The sequence below is a fragment of the Equus asinus genome, chromosome 5 (genome assembly GCF_041296235.1).
Source record: "Equus asinus isolate D_3611 breed Donkey chromosome 5, EquAss-T2T_v2, whole genome shotgun sequence".
NCBI classification, from domain to species: domain Eukaryota; kingdom Metazoa; phylum Chordata; class Mammalia; order Perissodactyla; family Equidae; genus Equus; species Equus asinus.
In genome coordinates, this window is record NC_091794.1 from 57,244,201 (window position 1) to 57,266,896 (window position 22,696).

Below are 22,696 nucleotides of genomic sequence, written 5' to 3' on the forward strand. Positions count from 1 at the left end.
GAGGCAATTTTAACTTGCATTCAACATCCAAGGAGAGTGGGCGGGCTGCTTTGGCAATAGCTCTGACATTGAATAATCTGGATGTTCTAAATTTCTTGTTGCTCATTTATCCTCAGAAAAAAAAAAAAGAGAAGCAGAGGAGGGTGGTGTTTGTGGGCCTGGCAGGCACATCTCAGACACATCACCCTGCCAGATGGATCAGATGAGGCTGCAGCAAGACCAAGGCCACCTGCCCTGCCGCTGTCTTCTGACTGCTGATGTTGCCTTAATCACTGAGGCGATGCAATTTCCTGCCACTAACTCTCGCTGTGGTCCACTGGGAGGTCTCATTTGTCACTGTCATTACCTTTCAGACCAGCGAAACCTCCATCTTTAGTCAGGCCCTTGTTCAGGTGTATAGGAAGCTCACGGTCAGCATGGCAATCCAAGCCAGTGGTCCTGGGGCCCTCAACATGAAGGTGAATCCAGGCACTTTGGTGTATTAACTCTATTAGTAGTGATTTTGAGGAAAGAGTGAACCTCAGTCTCATTTCAGAAGAGTAATATTTTATTTTTATGTATCCTTTATAAAACACACTATTTTTTTTAATAATCCAGATATTCTATGAGAAGGCCTGAATTAAATAAATGCATTGCTCCAATTCAAGCTACACCATCACCTCTGATACTACACTGAGCCCAAACCAGCTCCGATTTCACTCCCCTACCCTCTTTAGCCCATTAGCTGGAAAACTGATATATACCTGACCCCAAAAATGAATCTGATCTATATACAAAGTGCACCCTCTCTCACATGTGACTCGAATAGAGCTGACTTTCTTCTTCAAGAAACATCTGTTTAGCACTTACTATGTGCCAGACACAGTTCTGCGAGTTTTGCAAATGTAAACATTTATAACACCAAAACCCTGTTTTATAGATGAGGAAACTAAGACACAGGTAGACTAAGTGTCTTGCCCAAGGTCACATGACTGGTAAATGGAATTCTAACCCAGTGCATCCGGTTCCTGAGTCCGTGCACCTAACCGCTACAGTCAGACAACAGAGGATCTTTGGAACTAAATGTCAGACCCAAAGCTTCCAATAGTGTTCTGATCACATTAACCAACTGATTAATTCTCTTAGCCCTGGCCCAAAACAAAGGAGAGGGGTATGTGTGTGTTGGGTGGCCATATGGGTACGTGGAGGTGTGTGCGCACATGTGCCAGTGTACAATGGACAAGTGGTCCACAAAATTGTACCCTCTACCACTTTCTCTCACGTTTTACATCTCATGGTCACCAGTTGGGTCTCTAGAAGCAGATGTGCTGAGAGAGTTTGAGGTGCAAGTTGTTTATTAGGAATCAACCTGGTGGAGGAAGGGAAAAGAGGCAGAAGCGGGCAGGGAAGAGACGAACTGCAGGAAGGCCCAGCACAGCCTCGGTCAACCAGAGCAGAGCTCTGGAGTGAGTACGTATGGCCCGTCCAGGTGACCGTGAAGGGCCTTTATCCATCCACCTTTCTCAGTTACTGTATTTAGGCTGCCCTGGGAAGGGCATAACCTCATAGGAGGCAGCCCTGCAGCTGAGGCAGACCCTGAAGGAGCTGACAGCCAGAGCCTGGGCCTGAGGGTCTGGTGGCGCAGCTCTAGGTCTACCAAACTCAGAGTAAAGGCCCAAGTCTTTGCCGCAGGCTAAAAGACCCATACAATCCATGGCCCCACTACCTCCCCAGCCCCTCGCCCCCTACTTCCCGCAGGCCCCCTGGCCTCTTTGCCAGCCAAGCTCCTACCTTAGGGGTTTGTTCTTGTGCTCCCTCTGCTTTCTCAGATATCCACCTGACTTGCTCTTGCCTTCTTCACGTCTTGGCTCAAATATGACATTCTCAATGAGGCCTTTTCTGACCCCTATTCTAAATCCCTTTCACCCACTCCATCCCTCCCTGATTCTCCCAATCCCCTTCCTGCTGTATTTCTCTCCATAGCATTTATTGCCTCTAGCATATGATATAATAGCTTACAGATTTTTTATTCTTTCTCTTCATGAGCTCTGCGAAGAGAGAGGGTTTTTTTCCCTGTTGCACTCACTGTTTATCCTCAGGACCAAGAACAGCGCCTGGCACACAGAAACCCTAAATAAATGAATGACCACCCAGAGAGCAAGAGTGGGGCTTCTGCCATCTCAGCTCCTTCCACAAGCTCTGGACAAGAGAGACGCCCTCTGGGTATTTCTTATCTCAGAAGGAAGGACCCCGAATATGCACATCTCTCATGCCATCTCTATTAAATGCAACATAATTCCTATAATTCAAACAAAAATAAATATGCTTTGATTCTAGTCCTAGAACAATCAAGCACTCCTACTAAATCTTCCCACCAAATTCACACGGATTATGCACTAGGCCGATAGAGTGCCCCACTGCAGCCTCCGCTGGCGGCAAGCCCACTGTCGTTTCCTCTGCAATTTTACATGTGTCCCGCTTTTGCCCTCCTGCAGAGATATTAGTGGATTCCTATCCCCCTTCTCATTCCCTTTCCCACTTTGGGCCATAGCCTTGAGAAACTGGACTACTGCCATTGTTTTTCCCACTATACCAGGTTTCACCAGCCAAACTGATCCGTAAACCCGGCCCCGCTCCACTGGTCAAGAGTGAGGGCTCACAGCTCCCCGCCTACCGGATGGGTATCTTCGGCACATTGCCTCACCGCTCCACGCTTCAGTCTGCCCACGTGGTACCTGTCACTCAAGGCACTTTAGACACATAAAGCTTGTGCCTGGCACATTGTTAGGACCTAGGAAAGAGTGGTTATTATGACTCCGTAATTCCCAACGTCTGTCTCTCCTGCTGGCCCCCATCTTTGTCATTGGCAGCTGCGTTGCTCTCAATTTTTCCTTCTCCCTCAGTCCTTCTCCCAAGTATTATAGCATTCTTAAACCTTTGAGTCTTATAGGCTTCTTGCCCCATTTTAAAAGCTTCTTGTAAGTGGGTTTACAGCCACAGAATACATTATATCCCAGGACTCAGGATGACCTACTTTGGGCTGAGGTTGAAGATAAAAACTGACTGGGCCCCCACTGAGAAGGAGCATCATACCCAGATGACAGGAAACATGTTCCTCTCTCCTAGTTGTAAATTTCTCACAGCAACCCCATCAAACGGCCCAGTAGTCACGTGTCCCAACAGAAAAAAAATATGTGTAGCTGTGTTAAATATCATAAAACGTAAAACATGGTATTTCATGAAACCAGTTTCTTAATTATGAAGTCTAAATCATCATTTTACTTACCTTGCAACAGACTAGTTTGTTGTTTAAATTAAGATGGAAACTAAAAGCAAAGATAATCTGTGAGCACCACCTTGTGGAGAGATTCAAACTACCACATCAGGTTGGACCCTGTCAATCGTTATTCACTCAATACATATTTATTGTGCTGGCCCTGAGGATAGAGCAATGAATAGACAAAAGTCCCTGGCCTCGTGGAACTTGCTTTCTAGCGGGAAGAGAGAAAATAAGCAAGGTCAGTCAGTGAAACACATAACTTGTCAGAAGACGGTGAGTGCTGTGGAGAAAAATAACACAGAGAAGAGCGTCAGTCCAGGGGGACTGCAATTTAAAATCGAGAGGTCAAAGAATGCGTTCCTGAAAAGATGATGTTTGAATAAAGGCTTGACAGGAAGGGGGTCAGTCTTACTGGGGATAAGAGCCATTTAGCTAGAATGGCACATGCAAAGCGCTGAGTGGAAACATGCTTGGTGAGTTTGAGGAACAGCACTGGGGGCAATGCCCAAAGCGAGCGTGGGTAGCAGGAGATGAAGTCAGAGCGGAATCAGGGGCTGGACCACATGGCGGTCTCTCTGGTCCTAGTAAGGATTTGCCTTGTACTTCAGGTGAGACAGGAGCTTCAAGAGGTTTTGAGCAGAGGAGTAAGATGACCCAGCTTCCTTTTTAACAGGATTGCTTTGATTGACCGGATTAGGGCAGAAATAGGTGGTCCTGTCTCTAGACTCAAGCAAGAGGGGCCCCTCCTGCTCTGGGCCCCTCAGTTAAGGCGGTCTTGAACAAACCAAGCACACAGCATGTAAACTTATGGCAGTGAAACAGCACATGCAACATTGCAATAACAGGCAGCACTGCACACGTGCCAGGTGGGAAACTCAGCCCCAGGATGACCCCAGAACCAAGAATCTTCAGAAATGTTGCCACAGGAGCGCTTTATAAAGTGAGAAGTCTCTCAATAAGGAAAATCTGGCTTTCAGCAGCTTCATTACAATATATGGACTGATTAGAGGCTAGGCAATCAGCTTCTGCCCCTAACTTCTTAAATTTTGCATGTAACCCTGGATAAGGGAGACAGATTTAAGAGCTTTGGCTCCTGTCTCCTTGCCAGTCAACCTCACAATAAAGCCTTTTCTTTTCTCAAAAGCTGGTGCCATAGTATTGGCTTCTATGCACTGCAGGCAGTGGGCCCTTGCCTGGTAACTATAGTACCCACGGCACCTTTCTTGGAGATCAGGGCTCAATTCTGGCACAGCACAGCCTGCAGCCTTAAACATGGGCTCCTACGACTACCACTTTTCAGGCCCTGAGGAAGCTCTCCTTATGTCTCTTGACCTTTGTGCATCAAAGAAAAGACGACTGCCTCCAAATGCCACCCAGGCTAGTGGGTTGTACTGCTGTAAACATGGCAGATGGACACCGCTTTGGAGTGTGGGGAGGATTTGAGCAACAGATGTGCTTAATTAAGAGAAGTACAACTTACCAATTCTTCTTGGAAAGCGTAAATGCCATAGTTAACAAAGTGTTACATCTCAGTTGTGCTGAGCACCCATTTTCTTGCTTCCCTTTGTGTTCCAGTTCATCATTCTTGAGATGCTCATGAACTGTCTGGTGTTTGCAACAGTTGCATATGTAATGGCTAAAAATATTAAACAATTCATATCTCTCTAAATTTGTATTGCTGCAGCTCCAGACATAAGATTCGTAATGGATCTAGATTCTAGAACATTATTTTAATAGATGATGCAAATGACAATATAAGCGATCATATTTTATACGATGAAATTTAAATATTTTGCAATATTGTTTACAACAGTGATAATGTATCATATGCAACCCCAATTACAATATTTGAATACACTATGTAAATTTCATGGTTCATTTCCAAACCTTATTGCTAATTCAGCTGAGCAAAGTTTCTCCAAATTGGAACTAACTTACAAAAAATTAATTTTGAAAATACAATGATCCAACAAAAGTAGTCTCATTTCACAAAACTGTCAACAGAACATGAATTATGTGAAAATCTCAATTATGAAAACATGTATTTTGCTGAAGTTCAGTTTTAACAATAACATCTATAGGATAAACATATAGTAATTCATGAATAACGTCTTTCTCTTATTACTCATTCAAACATCACCTACCCATTAATAGAACATCCAGACATGTACAAAAGTAATTCAGTCATCTTTAATGTTTTCTTTACTGTCAGTCATATAAAAACCATAGATTTTCTTTTTTACTTTCTCAATATAAAAGCATACATTTCAAAGCAAGAGGAAAGAACCTATTTCAAATAACTATCTGTTGGCTTGGTTCATAAATTTTAAATACTTAGAAATAGGTTATATCAGGCCCATTTGTACTTTGGCCCTGGACTCCTTGTAATCTTAAAGGAATCCAATTTGGAGGTTCCTGCAATAAATAATCCAGACAACAAATGATGGTGCTTGACCAGGGTGATGATAGTGAGACGTAAGAAGTCATCACGTTCAGGATACATTCTGAAGGAAGCACCAAAGGCTTTCCTGACAGACTGGATTTAGTTGTGAAAGGGAGGAATCAAATGACACAAGGTTTTTGGCCTGAGCAACTCCAGACACAGTCACTATCGTGTGGGTTAGGGCAGGACGTGGGAGGAGCAGCTTGGGAGAAATTTCAGAAGGCTGGTTCTGTCGTGTTAGGCTGAGATGTCAGTTTAGCTCTCGTCAGTCTAATGCTGAGGCAGACGTGCAGGGGAGAGGCCTGAGATTTGGCAGTCAGCAGGGTGGGAGGAGGTAGGGGTTGTACTCACATCCTCGGGGTTGTACTCACATCCTCGGGATTGAAGCGATCCACTCTATTTCTGTGCGTTCAACAAGATGGGAGACAGGGTACAGTTGAAAGAAGGGGATGTTGTCATGTCATCTCTACCCGTGCAGGAGAAAGCGGCATAAAGAACCTAAAAGCCACTTCCCAAAGCCATCCCAAAGGGTAAGAACTTCCTTGGTTTGGATGCCCTTGGAAAAGCTCATAATTAACCACCACCCTGGATCCTAACGCTAAGCTGTTAACTTCAGGCTTCCTATAAAATGTTTACCACAACCACACATGTAAGACCCTGCTGGATATCATAAATCCTCTGTGTGAATTGTTGCTCCCTCACTGGTCCTGTGCCCAGATGTCTTTCACATCACATCCTTTGTTGTGGTTTTCTCTTCCATCTTCCTAGATTAGTTGGTTCCCAGCCTCCCCAAACCCCTACAACCCAATCACAGAAAAGGCATAAAGAAAAGAAAGAAATATATACATGGAGAGAGCAAGAGAGACGAACACACAGAGAGACAAAACTCTAAGTTCCTGAATCTCTTCACTGCCCAATCCTCAAACTGGAAAAGAAAGAAAATTCTAAATGCAAGCATCTCCATTTTAATCACTGATGAATTATTTTCTTCTCCCTCTCACAAATACAAGCAAAGCCAAAAGTAAAGCAATAGTACAATCTAAATAAAGAATGGCTGAAGGAGGGGGAAATGGCAAGAGCGGACTTTATGCCAGCCTGCTGGGTAATCCTCAGATGAGAAACAAATGCAACATTTCCAAAATGGGCATCCCACACAACGCTATTCAAGGGGATATTACTTGATGAGTTTTACACTCAAAATAAACATAGGATCTTTGAATAAAATAAAATTAAACAAATTTCCTTTCTGTGGGAATGGCAATGACCACACTAACATGCTTTATGAATCTTTAAGAGGGAGAGAGAGAACATAGCATTTCCAAAATTTGTCTGACGCAGAACACACTCTTTTTCCAGTAGCTCATAATAACAACTTCCAGAAATGGTTTTCCTCTGAACACAGTTTGGGAAACACTGTTCTAATATATATATGAAAATCTCAAAAGTGCATATTGATCGTAAAAGTTTGTCCTGCAGAGCAAGACCAGGAAGTTCCCTATCACCCCCTCCCTGATTTGACTCACTAAGATTTGCAAATCTGCATAACTGTATGCCTTCATTGAACTAAATTCAATTTAGGTTCAATAAATTCGCTTGTAAAAAATGAGGCTACTGAATTATTATACACTCACAGTTATTGAATATTCAAACTGCAAATGAATTCCCAAATGCCCACCTGTTCCAGCAGTGTTATCACTGAATAACCAGAATTAATCATTATAGAGACAATGATAATGAAGCCAAAGAATTTACCCAAATTAAATGTTCTTCCATGAGGAAAGGGCTGAAATTTTGGATCAATAATGATTTAATTTTATCCTTGGATCTTTGGGGGACCTTCAGTTCTTCTAAGTACGCCAGTTTGATTTACGACTGGGTCTTTGCTGTGACCAAACAATGTCTTTACCAACTTTCTTTTTACCTTTACCCAACACACGAGTCCATATAAGACACGTTTTATAGCAAACTTTTACACTAATTTTAAAATAAGTATTTCAGCTCGTCTTTACCATTCTTTCTGTGTATTCTCTGTAAGTTAAACTAACATGAGAATAGTTTCGTTTTGTTGGAAGGCAACCCTCCCAACAGAACTAGAAACCTTTGAGAAATACCTGCCCATCACGGTACATGAGCTGTTAGTCTCACATTCACACAGAAAACAGGCACACACATTTATATCAGATAGAGAAGATATTTAGAAAGAAAATATTTATTAATTACAAAGCTCATTCGTATTTTTGTATGCAAATATTATTACTTAAATGGCGTGAGAAATGCTAATGCTAAGTGAAAAAACTAGCCACTAAGTTAACAGACGTGTGTTCTCAAATACACATAAATATTTTTTAAGGTGATGTCTTAGAACAGGAAAAGTAATTGACCCCTAGGTGATACAATTTTTTTCTTATTTTTTCTGTACTCTTTTTATAACCATGGAAAAAAATAATGAAGGTTATTGTTTTTAACAGCACTAGCCTATGTTCCCTGACTTATTCCACTGAACCGAAACTACGTGTTCAAGACACAAGTTTATGGAGAAGTTTCAGGAGTTTCCTCTGGGTACAAAAGGAAGCCAGTAAAAACGCTGTCATCCTCCGCGCTGACGTACACGCCATTCCAATCTTTTGAAACTTCCAGCCAGACTTGGTCCCCTGCACTTAATTTCAGGATGATGAGGAGCGAGGCCTGGTCTGTTTCGTGACCGTAGAGCGTTTCTCGGGACCTGACCTGCTTCTTATTCCGGGCCACCAGGCTGATGCGGGCAGGCCGGCTCCTCACTGTGACGTGGTAGGAAAAAGCATAGGCCCCGGGGACGCTGCAGTTGAACTTGCCGGTGGCCGGGCTGTAATTGCCCTGGGCGTCATAGAGAACCCTGTCGAATTTGATGGGGACGTCGGGAGCGGGGAAGGGCTTCGACAAGGCAGCGCTGAAAGCCGCCCGCGCGGCTCTGGGCCCCTCGCCCTTGGAGCCTTTGAGGCCCCGAGAGCCCTTCTTCCCGATAGATCCTCGGACCCCTTTGCTCCCAAGCTCACCCTTCGGGCCCGCAGGCCCCACAGGACCGGGAGGACCTGCGTCTCCCTTTTCTCCTTTAAGCCCGGGGTCCCCTTTGGCCCCAGGCAGCCCGTCGCGGCCGCTCGTGCCTTCCGCTCCCTTGTCGCCTCTGCTCCCTTTTTCCCCTTTCACGCCCTGCTTGCCTTTCTCTCCTTTCTCGCCCCTCTCCCCAGAGTCGCCGCAGCAGCCTTTCTCCCCCATCTCGCCCTTCTCTCCCTTGGCGCCAGGCTCTCCGTTCAAGCCCGGTGAGCCCACAGCCCCGCGGGCTCCTTTGTCGCCTTTGGTACCATTTGCACACGTGTCCCCCTTCAAGCCCTTTTGTCCTTTTACTCCCGCCAGTCCGGTGTTTCCTCTGTCCCCCTTAGGGCCAAGTCCACCTGAAATGGAAAATTAAAACAATGTTTAAGGAGCCCACAGGCTATGAACAGCCTGCTATTATCACAGAGCTCGAAAATAGAAACAAAACCCACCAACTGGGCCTGGAAACCTGGTTCCCGCCTCGGTAAGAGCTGTGGCTGTGCCAGCGACGCTGTTGCGTGGAGCCATTCGCACAGCTGCCCTCTCAGAGGGGAAAGTTGATGCCACCCGGAAGTCAGAGCTTAGATTTAGACCCCATATATCTAGGGTTTTTTTCTTTTTTACTTTTAAGATAATAAAAAGTATTAGAACTGTAATTGTCCATTGTATTTCGTTACACTTTGCATTTCGCCCCAACCCAAGGCTTCTCGTAAAACTCCATATTGTCCATCCAAACTCGAAATCCTACAGGCAAAGGAGCTGAGACCCGGAAAGATTCAGGGTCTTTTTCCCAAGAACAGCGAGAGGGCAGAGCTCAGATGATCTTACCCAGTCTCGCTAGAGCAGGGCTAGCTGCACTCCAGCCGATCAGTACACTGAATTATTAGAAGAAAAATAGCAATTTATATTTCCATCTTACCTCCCTGATAACAAACAGGAAGAAAATTCGGGGCTAGACTGCACACATGACACAATAGATACCGTTTACACTCTACCTGGTTCTCCAGGTTTTCCTGGGTATCCTGGAACCCCACTTGTTCCTTGGTCCCCACGTTCTCCCTTAAGTCCTGAAATGAGAACAAGATTGTCTTTCTCCTGACTATATTAGTTATGATATAACTAACGTCCATTTCACAAACATGCACATTCCAGCGCTTCCTTTTACCAAAACGTGTAAAGGTAAAACAACACGGAAAAAGAATTTACTGAGCATCATTAAGAATACTTTATTCCAACTGATGGTAAACCATTCAAAGAAGATTTAGGGGTAGTGCCAACCTCTTCAAATAGAATACAGCTTTTCCCCCAGCATTCTCGTAGCTCTTCAGATTTCTCACAAAACTCACGACATTCTGCCTTGTGTCATATGTGTGTGTGTGTGTGTTTCCTATTGTGAATTCTGAATGACGGTTGAAATGTCCTCTTCTTTATATGCCCACAGTGCCTGAGAAGCAGAGCCACGCGCCACCCAGTTCAAACACAGAGCACAACGTTCTGCAGTTGGCTAAAACGCATCATAACAAAAACCCATCCAGAAAAAATATTGTCCTTGTCATACAGCATCAAGGAAAAGCCAATTCTAATTTTGTTTAGGAAATTTTTCATGTACTCCTTGGACAAATTATAGAACTGTGAGAATTCACGTTTGGGAAAATCAAGAGATCTGGGGTGGTTTTTTGGGGATTATTTTTGGTGAGGAAAATCAACCCTGAACCAACATCTATTGCCAGTCTTCCTCTATTTTTTTTTTTTTTTTGCGTGTGGGATGTCACCACAACATGGCTTGATGAGCAGTGTGTAGTCCACGCCTAAGAGTCGAACCTGCGAACCCCAGGCCACTGAAGTGGAGTGCACAGACTTTACCACTATGCCACCAGGCCAGCCCCAGATCTGGGTTTTTAGATATTTGCCATATTACCAAAAAATGCATTTTTATATTGGGCCAACCTAAAGGCCCATCCTGTTATAGTGCAGCCACACCACATTTATTTTAATTGTAAATGATAATAGCAATAACAATAGTAATCAGCATAGCTAATCTTTATTAGGCACTTCTTTTGTACCAGACAATGTTTCAAGCTTTTGACATGATTTTTTAATTTAATCCAGCCGTTTTTATTTAATATTAATTTTTATTTCATATTAATACAGCCTCTCATATAACAGGAAGGCTCATATGACACATTTCATCAACTGGAACATTTTTCATTTAAAAAAGTTTATGGTGGGGCCAGCCTGGTGGTGTAGTGGTCAAGTTTGTGCACTCGGCTTCAGCAGCCTGGGGTTCACTGGTTCGGATCCTGGACACAGACCTACACACTGCTCATCAAGCCACGGCTGTGGCAGCATCCCACATGGAAGAAATAGAATGACTTACAACTAGGATATAAAACTATGTACTGGGGCTTTGGGGAGAAAAAAAAGAAAAAAAGAGGTAGATTTAGCAACCAATGTTAGCTCAGGGCCAATCTTCTTCACCAAAAAAGAAAAAAGCAAACCTTTAACAGAAAAAGTTTATGGCATCTCCCTTCAAGAAAGGTTGAGCAGACGTTTTTGTCACCACTTTTATCATTGAAGAAACTGAGACATGAAAAAAATTTAGAAATTTGTACAGTCAAACATGACTGCATATAACATTGGTTGGCATTAATTTACCAACCATATTATTTATGATATAACTAACATTTTTTGTTTCATTTTTGCCAGGGAAAAAGAAATCCTAAATCATATTGAAAGTTATGAGAAGGGGCCAGCCCAGAGGTACAGCAGTTAAGTGCGCACGTTCCGCTTTGGCGGCCCAGGGTTCACACGTTCGGATCCTGGGTGCAGATACGGCACAGCTTGGCAAACCATGCTGTGGCAGGGGTCCCACATATAAAGTAGAGGAAGATGGGCACGGATGTTAGCTCAGGGCCAGTCTTCCTCAGCAAAAAGAGGAGGATTGGCACAAGATGTTAGCTCAGGGCTAATCTTCCTCAAAGAAAAGAAAAAGGCATGAGAAGAGACTCCCCCAAATTTCACAAAACCAACTAGAGAAATCCCACCATAAGCTGCTCAGCAGCTAGCACCTCTACTACCATTTCACATAAAATTTAAAATTTGGAAATTAACCCATAGGCTATCAGGAAAATGTCTGTGCGCCTTTGGAAGGAACCCCACTCTGAACGGACATGAAGGACCAGTTCTATTCCCAGTCCTTGTTCATACTCAAGTACCAACCTGCGCTGCACAGAGATAACCTGGTTCTCGAGTTCATTTAAGGAGTTGAGCTGCTTACACTGAATTCACTCGAGCAGGTTGTGATTAACCAGAATGCAGTCATTCAACTCATTTCCCTTTTTAACTTCGGATCTTAACCAAGAGTCCTAGCTAAGTCTGGAAGGAAAGGAGAGGAGAGCTGCCACTTCATGGAGACTGGCTGAATAGCTTTCTACTTTTGATCCTTCATCAAAGCATATTCTTAGGAACCTTGTCTTATGATCCGTCTCTGTTTTTTCTTCTACTTCCAGAACTCTAGCTTCCCAGATGTGTGAATCACTGGGGAGGTGCATCACTCATCTTTATTTCACAGGGTTTTCTGCTCATATAATTCAGCCACGAAAGGAGTAAATGTTTCTGAGAATGAAAATCACATAACTGACACGTGTGGAGTAGCTCTCTCTTACCTCAGCATCTTTTTTGAGTAATGACTTTACTGATTGCTCTACCAGAAATGAGTCAGGCCATTCCTGAGCCATGTGGAGGGTGATGCATAGATGACATTAGGTCTTTTGACATCTGACACGGAGGCTAAAACATTTAACTTGATGGATAGATGGTATTTCTATAGACTGATGGTATTCACTGAGGAATTTCTAAATGTCCCAGTGAATCTGTAACCTTCCTTCAAGACCTTGAAGCACTTACAAAACCAGGGATTTCCTGGGTCAGAACACCTCCCTTACTGATACATCTATGGAATTACAGAATTTCTGAGCTGGAAACGATCTATGAAAGCACACAGAACTACCCATCTTCTGTGACAGTAAACAGGGTATGAATAAGTATCTAGTCTATTCCTCTCAATTTCCAGATGAGGTGAAGTGACTGATCCAACGTCACTGTTATGAGCTTCATTTTTCCCCTTATAATTCAGTTCTCTTCCCACCATTGACAATACTCTTGATTTGAGAGTGAGCCAAAGGATATGTCTTATTCTCCTTAGCAGGTAAGCTATCCATCTAAATGGAATACTCTATTGCCTGCTCTGGTTGTTTCTATCTAGTACAAAATCAATTTGTATCATAAGCAAGACCTCATACAGGCATCTATAGGAAAGGACCCTCCGCAAGAGACTATGGCCTGTGGCTCCGGACACTGGGTCAGCCAGGTGGCCAACAAGAGATAGAAAAGACGTGTGAGAGCCTGTTTGTGTATGTGTGATATGTTACCAGGGAAGTTTAAAATTTCTCAATTGGCTATTTGTAAGGTTAACACTTTTATGTCAAATATAACACACAATATGCTTTACCAAGTTTTTACGTTTTAAAAAATTGATCCACCTGCAAGAATCTGGTATTTACTTAGCAAGTTTCTCTCCTAAAAACATGATGCAGAGCATCTCTTTAGTTTTGACATGAAATGAATATAATTACCTACCCTTCTCTCCTTTCTGGCCTTTTGGACCTTGGGGTCCAGTGACTCCTGGTGGCCCTGGGATCCCCATAGCACCAGCATCTCCCTTAAGGCCTAGAAATGAGATTTAAAAACCATAAGGATAGAAAAAAATCTCTTTTAGAATTCATTAGTTCTTGGAGAGAAAAAAAAAGTAGTCATTTTATTGAGACCAATGACTCTCAGTGTCCCAACGATCTGGGTGACAATAAACTATTACAGAGTTATAAGGACAATATTTGTGTGTGGTTTGCAATTTTGTACTACCTGAATAGATAAATTGAGCCCATTAGTACTTGTCACTGGATTCGTGGCAGTGATCAAATGATTCAGGGAAGCAGTGCTACGTCCAGCAACAGGAACAAAATGATTACCTGACTCTTAACCTCATGTGGACCACACTTTCAAACTGGAATAAAACCACAATTCCTAGCACTTTTCGTTTTCCCATTCACCCACTTGTACATTCATTCAGGACCTGGCGCTGAGGCGTCCTATACACCAAGCACCCTGCTAGGTGTGAGGCACCAGCCACCAACATTCCAGCTGTCCCTTTCCTCATGGAGCTGAGAGTTCATGAAAGATTAATCAGGACCAAAAGACCACCCAAATAAATAGAAATTGCCACACCATAGTTAGCGATGTAAAGGAAAACAGGAAGGTCCTATTGTGGATTGTGGTAAAAGAACCTAATTTATGGGATCAGAGGAGACATCCCTGAGAAAATGACATTTAGCTAAGACCCAATGAACAAATTTGGATTTCCCAAGGCAAAAACTACACAGATGAGTATTTCAGGAAAAACAAGAGTGGAAAAGACCGTGGTGTTTTTAAGAAACTGAAAGAAGAGCCCTGTGAGTGGAGCTGGTCATGAGGATAAAGAAAGCTGAATGGCAGGCAAGGGGGAGATGGTGCATGACTCAGACCTCGCTGGTATCCTTGAGCATCCGGGCAGTCCAGGTGCCTCCACTTCCCTGGGCTGCCCGGGCACCCTAAGCCTAGGATAATTATCCTTCCTGCAACCCCAGCGCTGGTCAAGCCACATGAATGTTTTACAACCCTTAACTGGAATAAAGTATGGCCGGGTTCCTTGAAAATTAACCATATAGATAGGTGCACTAAACAAAATTGTAATAGTTCATCTTAATTTCATCCTAATTATTATAATTAAGGCTGATGGAATGGAGAAAATTATATTCAATAGAATTCCTCTTTGAAGTAACACTGCATTTGTTTGGAAGAAAAGCTCTAATAAATAGTTTGCAATGGAAGTTAAGGCCAAAGGCAAGCTCAGATAACCAAAGGTGGTGGTTAAGCTCCTCTGTCTGGAAAGGAAAGAGCAGAAAGCAAAGGAATGGAGAAAGAATGGGCAGAGGAGGCGGAAGCAAGCAAGATGGCCAATAGTAGTTCGCTGGGCAATGTCTCCCCTTCCCCATGCCCCCCAAATGCCCAACATGGTGATACTATGGAGGAAATGATAATGGGCAGTGCCCAGGTTGGCACAGGGAGCACATGGCACCTGCATGTGAGGGCTCAAGGGGCAGGGAAGCTGCCCCTTCCATCCAGAGAGACCACTGCCTCACTGGGTTAGATTAGTGCAAATACCGTAAAGACTGGACATAATGGGAAGAGCGGGGGCTGGAAGGGGCACAAAGTGACTTTGACTCCAGGTTCTACACTCGACGGTGGTATAACCTCTAGAATTACCTAAAACTCTCTGAAATGTGATGAAATCATCCAGTGAAAAGTGACAATATTTTTTAACATTTTGTTAAAATGTTAGAGATTAGAAACACTATAAAGTGTTTAACAGTTCTTGGCACATAGTAAGTAGCTATTATTTTATAATTGAACTAACGAGAGACGCTGGAGACAAAATTTCCAGGGGAATTTTACCTTCGCTAGCTATTAGATATATCCGCAGCCTTCAAAACATTATCATTCAGAAACTACAAAATTAGGCTCGAGACTTTTGAAGTCTACGTTTATTATCTACATTACAGCAGATAAGGCAAATGCGATGTATGCAATGTGTATGTGTATATTCATGTGGCCACGAACCGAAAGATAATGAAATAAAATAGTTGGGTTTGAGTAGCTTTATTTTCATTTTTAAGTTTGGTTAATGCTGCTGTTATGCTAGATTTCTGATTTTTAAAAAAAGCAGTGTTCTGGAAACACAGGTAAAGCTAGAACAAATCTCTCTCTATGAGTGTCAAAACAGGATCGCGTCAGGTTCAGAGTATTTCGCAGGGCGGGGGGAGACTCCTACCACAGCCACCTGGAAGAATCGAAAGCTTCTCAGGCATTTCTCCCATCCCAGGCACCGCGTGAGTCCTGATATTTGCCTCGTTCCGTTCTCTCCACGACTCCGTGGAGTTGGTGTTATTCTCACCTTATTTTACTGTTTTGGAAACTGAGGCTTAGAGAGGTAGTGAGGCTTCCCCGAGGTAGCAGTGACAGACTCGACGTTCTGAGCTCTGAAGCACTCTGCTCCGTGGCAGAAGCAGCCAGACGAAGATAGACAAGCGCCTGGGCAGGTTAATAACTCGCACACCTTCAAAATGTCCGGCATATGTATTGAGAGGAGAGGCTCTGAGGACAGCCAAGCTAAACCCACCACCGGGAAAACCACAAGCCCTGGAGTTACAGACCCACAGCCTTAGAAGACAGGTTACCAACCGGCTGCTTTCGGTTGACGGCGCCCTTGGGGTTTTCACCCCCATGCAGCTGGCCTGCCAGATACAACACGAAGGGAAATTCTGCTAAATACAATTTTCTCATTCTCATTACATTTCCAATAATGTTCTAGAAACCTTGAAATCTTGGTGTCCCAGACCACCGCCAGCTCCTTTCCCCTTTAATTCCAGCCCTGCGTAATATGGATCACATTTCCCAAAAGGTTCCCACAGTGGGATGAAATGAAAGAAAAACTTATTGAGGATGCACTATTCCTGATTTTATAACCTTAAATTCTTCAGGCAAAACACAACAAATATTTTTATGTATTTTTTTCAGGGAATAGAGAATTTGAAATTGACATTCTGATCTCAATTTTACCCTGAGTTCTCTGCTATATGACATGTAAATGCTGAAACGTATTACAATAAAACTGAGAGTATATTCATAATATGAATTGGAAAGACATCTGAAATTTTGAAATATGTAACCATGACATTCACTGGAGAAAAGTGCTGGGCAAGGACACAGTGCTGCCTCAGAATTTCAATGAGGAGCAAACCGAATCCTGTGCTCTACCCTCCGCCTCACAGGCATTCCGTTTCTAGTCCTAACTACAAAAGCGCTGCAAAATCCTGCAGCCGCCACAAAGGCTTACCGGGCAACGGAATTTTCATTGACCCTTTTTACGTCAGCCATCAATGAAAAGACTATACTAGTAGTAAACATGGCGACCAGAAGAACTACGCATCAGTGCTGGCACTGGTAGGCCCCGTCTCTGCTCTAACCAGCACTGTCCAAGAGAACTTTCTGCAACGATGGAAACGCTCTGTATGTGTCGTGCCCAACGTGGTAGCCATTGGCCACATGTGGCTATGGAGCACTTGAAATGTGGCTGGTGTGACTGAGGAACTGAATTTTTTATCTTATTTAATTTTTTCTTTTTTGAGGAAGATTGGCCCTGAGCGAACATCCGTGCCCATCTTCCTCTATTTTATATGCAGGACACCTGCCACATCATGGCTTGATAAGCGGTGCGTGGGTCTGTGCCCGGGATCCAAACCAGTGGACCTCAGGCTTGTGAAGCAGAGCACACGAACTTAACCTCTGCGCCACCAGCCAGCCCCTAATCTTATTTAATTTAATTTTAATATTAAATAGTAATTTTAATTTTAATATTAAATAGTATTAATAGCTGCACCTGTGACTAGTGGCTATCATAGTGGGCAACACAGCACCCGTTTGCATTTGTCACAGTGTTATGCATAGGCCTGCCACCATTTGGAAGACAACATAGAAACCTTGGGGCAATCCCACCTCCAATCCGCCTGTGGACTCTGAGGGAGTTCAGTGAGAAGCAGGGCGCGTGTGTTCCGGTACCTGACTGTCCGGTCTCTCCGGGTTCTCCTTTTTGCCCTGGTGCAGATGAACAGCAATCGCAGCAATTCAAAAAGAAGTCAGCCGTGTCGAGAGTGAGGTTCTCAGAGGGGTAGAGAGTGGCAGTGCCAAAGGCAGAATCGAGGGCCAAGGGGTCAGGCATTGGTTCCGCCACTTCACCCACTTCTGGGAAGAGAGTTCCTTCTTCCTCTTCCGGAAGTGGGCCACTGGACGGCTTTAGGCCCTTCGGCATCGCTTTTCCCTCAGATTTCTTCGTAAATTTGGTATACGGTGTGGTCTTCGCTATTGTGTCCATACCAACAATAGCCAAAATAATTAAAATAACACAAAGCCAAGAGAACATCCACATATTTGAGGCTGGAAGAAAGATATATAAGTACATATTACATGAGAGCCAAATGAAAAGGCTGCATCATATAAATATATACTCATATGACAGAACTCTATATACATATTTGAAGCATAAGAATGAACAGTATGCATAATATTATATTTTTATGTGTTTTAAATGTTAACGTGTGCTTGATTCACCACAGAATATCTTGTTTACTTCAAGCATTTATCGTAAGGGACATTTTGTTTCAATTCTCCTTTCTCGTTGTTTCCTAGTGTTACATGTTCTAAAATATTGTTCTCAATCATTCAAATTATCTTGCCAAATAGCAAACATGATCTATAATAAGTGCGACATGACTTAATAGCTCATATACCCTGTGGAAAACAAATATGTGTAATTTCCTGACTGACCTCACTCAGATTTATAGGAATCAAATACATTTGTATTAGAGGGAGATGGAAAATATTGAGCTGAATAGTTTATTCCAGAAAACTCAATTATTTCAAGACAAAATACTGGTGAAATAGTCCTTAAATCTACTCAGGATAATGGTCCTGTTGCGAGAGCAAACTTCTAGAATGGGCTGTAATAAATGGCGAGAGAGAGAGAGAATTTAAAAAATCGTAAATTTAAATATATGCTATGTCCTTAGATTCCTCACATGTCACTTAACTTTCCAATACTTTATAATTTGAGGAGTTTTTCTAAAAACTCACATTTATCCTTATATTATTTTAATGGAGAAAATAGTGGCTATTCTTATTAAGGCTTTTATCAATGTTCAAAGTGATATGATATAAGGTTCTCAATGAAGTAAAATTCGGATGTTTCATAGTATTCCATTCCCCAGCAACCCCCAGCAGTCCAGTGTCTGCTGTCAGTTAGCCAGGGTTAGAAATGCGTGCTTTCTGATTGGAGAAGGAAGGAGTAATTAGGATAAATAGCGAGAGCGGAAAGCGAATGGAAATACAGATAGTAGTAACGCCTACTACTTATAGAGCCCTTACTAGGAGTAGGTGCCTTCCATTCATCAATCCCAATCTCTCTGCCAGGTACATGACACTCTCACTCACCTTCACAGAGGAGGAAACAGGCTCCAAGAGGTTTGTACCTTGCTCAAGATCACGCAACCAGTAAGTTATGAATTCAGAAATTAAATCCGGGTCTATTTAATTTCAAAGCCTCAATACTCTCCCACAAATCATGTGGGCATATAAGGATGAGATCAAAGAAGAATAAATCTAAGGGGGGGATCAATGGAAGAGCTATGGCGGAGACAGCATAAATCAGAGCAGATGAGAAGGGAAAGGGAGGACGCTGCATTTCCAAAGTCATGTTAAATCCAAATGCTAACTTTCCTTCAAGCTGTCTTTACTACCATATTCATCAACTAGTATTTACTGAATGTGGACAATGTCACAAGCACTGAGAAGTTGTATGTGGTGACACTGGACATAAGCCATGGTCTCTGTCTTCAGGGAGTTTACAGTCTAAGAGGAAAGATGAGAGACAAGAAAAGCGAGAAAAAAGTGTGAAAGGCAGATGGTCACACTGCATCCCCCCAAATACAGACCCCACGCCCCTGTGCCCCACGCCCCTGCAAGAGTGAGCACATGAAACATGCTTACTATGCACCAGTTGGCTAAATCCAGCCCCAGCAAAACTAGACAATAGAAGCTTTCTGTTTAGATATAAAATAATGCAATTTTCATTAGTTCACAATCACATTCGTTGCAACATTCCTTTGTTCAACACTTATTTGAGCATCTAAAAAGGGCCAGGTGCTGTGTTGGGTCATAGAACATAAAGACAAGTAAAACCCACCCCCATCCCTCAGGATCCTGTCTGCAGGAAACATCCCAATGCGGCACATATCCAAATTTCAAAGGATCCAAAGTGAAATGCTGGTAACTTTTCATTCTCTCTCGGCTTTGCTGTAAGAATTTGAGGTTGCAGAATGCTGAATGTTAATGTTCTAAGACGTTGCTATGTTCTCTTAAACAGGTGAGGTCATACAGGAAAATAACCTTTTTCTTCCTTACTAAAACTCATCTGTGTTATTCTTGCATGCATGCAAAGTATGTTTGACTCTGAAATGATGTGATAGCCCCTTGGGAAACCAGACCTGAGGTGGCACATAAGAGAGAGCTATTGGGATGCGGGGGGGTGGAAGGACTAACGCTGAGAGCACCACAGGCATTGTCCAGGCACTTCATAATCGTCACTGCCATTACATCACACACGAACCAGGCAGGATAGGGTCTACTATGCCCTTAATAGATTATAAAACTGAGTCACAGAGAGGGTAAGCAGCCTGCCTGAGCTCACGGTGTTAGCAAACAGTGGAGCTGGGATTAAAACCGAGGTCCAATTGACTCTAAAGTCAGCCCATGCACTTCCTACTGTGCCTTGCTGCCTGGGGATTTATGAGTGATCAGAGATGCTGCAGAATGAACTGAGTGGATCCTTCATGGAGCTCAAGTCCAGGCCCTTCAGTGGAAGAAAGTTTCTTCGTGGGGAGAAACTATCCCACAGACAGGAAACTGGACCTTAATAGGAGACATGAAGCAGAGGAGAGATGGGAAATCTGTCGCCGAGAGTGGAACATATTAGCGTGGGGGGAACAGAGTTACGGAGCAGGGGAACAGAGCACATCCGACAAGAGACTGAAGGGCTACAGAGAGGAGTGAGCGGAGCTAACCAATATGAGGAAGGCACATAGTGTCCCTATTTGGAGGAATGAATTGTCCACACGTATGTTTTCCTTGCATTGTGGTTTCCTGCTTCCCAACTTAAATACAGATGTTAAAGGATAGTGTGGTCAGTACTTTAAGAGTATGGTGAGGTTCCTCAAGAATTTAGGGACGAGGAAAACAGGAAGCCCTTTGAAAAACAGTGGAGCAAGAGTGATAGCAACCTGACTGATGGTGCATGTATATCATTTCTTTTTAATTGGAATTTTTTCATGTTTTTCATGTTGTGTAAAAACATTAAACTTAGCCAAACAAAACTTCCATGATTAGTGAAGCAAGTAGTGGTTTCTGACCAAATTTTAAGTGACTAAAACAATAAAACATAACTCAAATGCTAAGTCTCAAGTTTAATATAGGTATAAATCTTAACAGAAGGGTTAGAAGTAAAGATCGAAAAGGAAGTTGAGGTCCCCAGTGAACCTACATACAGTAAGCCTTTTTACTCAGCCTGAAGTTTGCCTGGACTGTAAGCATTTAAAGAGCAGAAAGTTAGGTGTCTTTTGTTTCTGCGTCCCAGTGCCTAGCATGATGTTTGCAAATAATTTGTATCCTATAAGTGTTTGCTGAACTGAAATGAAGTAAATGTAGTAGATTGCATTATTGTCTCCAATTTTATATCCCTTTCTGTACTCACACTCATTGATATATGGATTTTGCACCATCTCCCACAAAAGAAATGAGGATACAGAAAAGAATACACCAATCCCTTGACTTTGAGTTCAGCCATGGGACTTTGGCCAATAGAATGAGGTGAAGTGACAAGATGCCATTTCCAAACTTAGGTCTCTAGAGCCCTTATGTACTTCCACTTGCTCTCTTGCACTTTGGCCATTGCCATGAGAAGGAGCTTGCATGGCTGAGCTTGCTGGTCACAGAGGAAGATGAGAACCACGTGGAGCAGAGCTGCCCCATGTGAGCTGCCCAAGCCAAACACAATCTAGATGAAAGTCCCAAACTGATCCACAAACTCCGAGTGAGCCCAGGTGAGACCTGAGGCCAAACTAGATCAGACAGCCCTCACCAAACCCACAGACATGTCCCAGGATCTATTGCTGTGTAACAAAGTACCTCAAACTGAGTGACTTAAAATAACCATTTTACCATAGCTCACAATTTCATGGGTCAGAATTCTGGCCTGGATCAGTTAGGTGATTCTTCTGCTCCAGGAAGCATCAACTAGGGACATTCAGCAGTATTCAGTACTCAGCGGTGCATGGGCCAGTCTGGGGAGGTTTCACCAAAAGTCTGGTGCCTTGACAGAAATAGAAAAAAGCTAGGCTCATCAATCATAGTCTCTCTAGCATGCCAGTCTCATGATAGTCACGTTTCTTCAATCATACCTCAGGGCTCCCAACATGTAAGGTGCCAGTCTATTTAGGCTGTATCTGAGAACTGGCATAGCAACACTTTTATTGAATGCTATTAGTCATAGTAGTCACAGAGGCCAGCCAGACTCAAAAGAAAGAGGCATAGACACCACTTCTCAACAGGAGAAGTGCTAAATAATCTCTAGCAATCTTGAATCTACCACAGATACATGAGCTATAATTTCTAAGCCATGGAGTTTGGGCAAGGTTAGGCAGCAAAAGCTAACTGATACCAATAGTTCCAGCAAATGGTTATATTCGCTACCATTGAGACAAAACTGACTAAGCAGGGTCCAGGCAGCACCACCTTATCATTCCCCAGTAGCAGACATCCTGTGTGCTCCTCCCCCTCATGAATCTGCCCCCACAATCCTGGGAGTTGCACCCATTGAAAGTTCTTAAGTGGAAGCTGGGCCACCCCTTGTTGAATGCTATTAGAAGGGATTTCTGAAGATTCTTCGACCCTGAATGTCCCTTCTAACCTTGAGATTCTATGATGTGGTTTTTTAACAGTAGACAGTTTATCAGCATATGAAAATTAGCTCATACCATAACATTTCATTCTAAATACTGGAGACATTATGGTTCTTCTAATGGTGTACTCTTCTCTCCTATTAAGATAGTGCCCACGTGTGGGAGGATGTTCTTTGAAGATTTGTGAGTTTTTTTCCGAATAAAAGTGAGATACTTACACCAACTTAATAGTCTACATTTGTAAGATGACTAGCAAGTTTTATG

The 22,696-nt window shown here is 43.1% G+C and overlaps 1 protein-coding gene across 1 annotated transcript; it reads right to left on the minus strand.

Annotated features, from left to right (window-relative positions):
- Nucleotides 1–8,231: 8,231 nt before the first annotated feature.
- On the minus strand, nt 8,232–17,850 carry OTOL1 (otolin 1). The gene is made up of 4 exons (XM_014856818.3): nt 17,484–17,850; nt 13,410–13,499; nt 9,767–9,838; nt 8,232–9,130 (listed from the first exon to the last, which is right to left on the minus strand). Exons 1-4 carry the CDS (start codon nt 17,848–17,850, stop codon nt 8,232–8,234), a joined length of 1,428 nt encoding a protein of 475 aa, XP_014712304.1.
- Between the last annotated feature and the right edge of the window lie 4,846 nt (nt 17,851–22,696).

Excerpts from the sequence above, each read along its gene's own strand:
- OTOL1 (XM_014856818.3), bottom strand. The coding sequence starts at position 17,850 with ATGTGGATGTTCTCTTGGCTTTGTGTTATTTTAATTATTTTGGCTATT. Across the intron at positions 13,500-17,483 it reads CGGAGAGACCGGACAGTCAG|GCCTTAAGGGAGATGCTGGT; the intron begins GTACCGGAACAC and ends TCTCATTTCTAG. Across the intron at positions 9,131-9,766 it reads AGGAAAACCTGGAGAACCAG|GTGGACTTGGCCCTAAGGGG; the intron begins GTAGAGTGTAAA and ends TTTCCATTTCAG.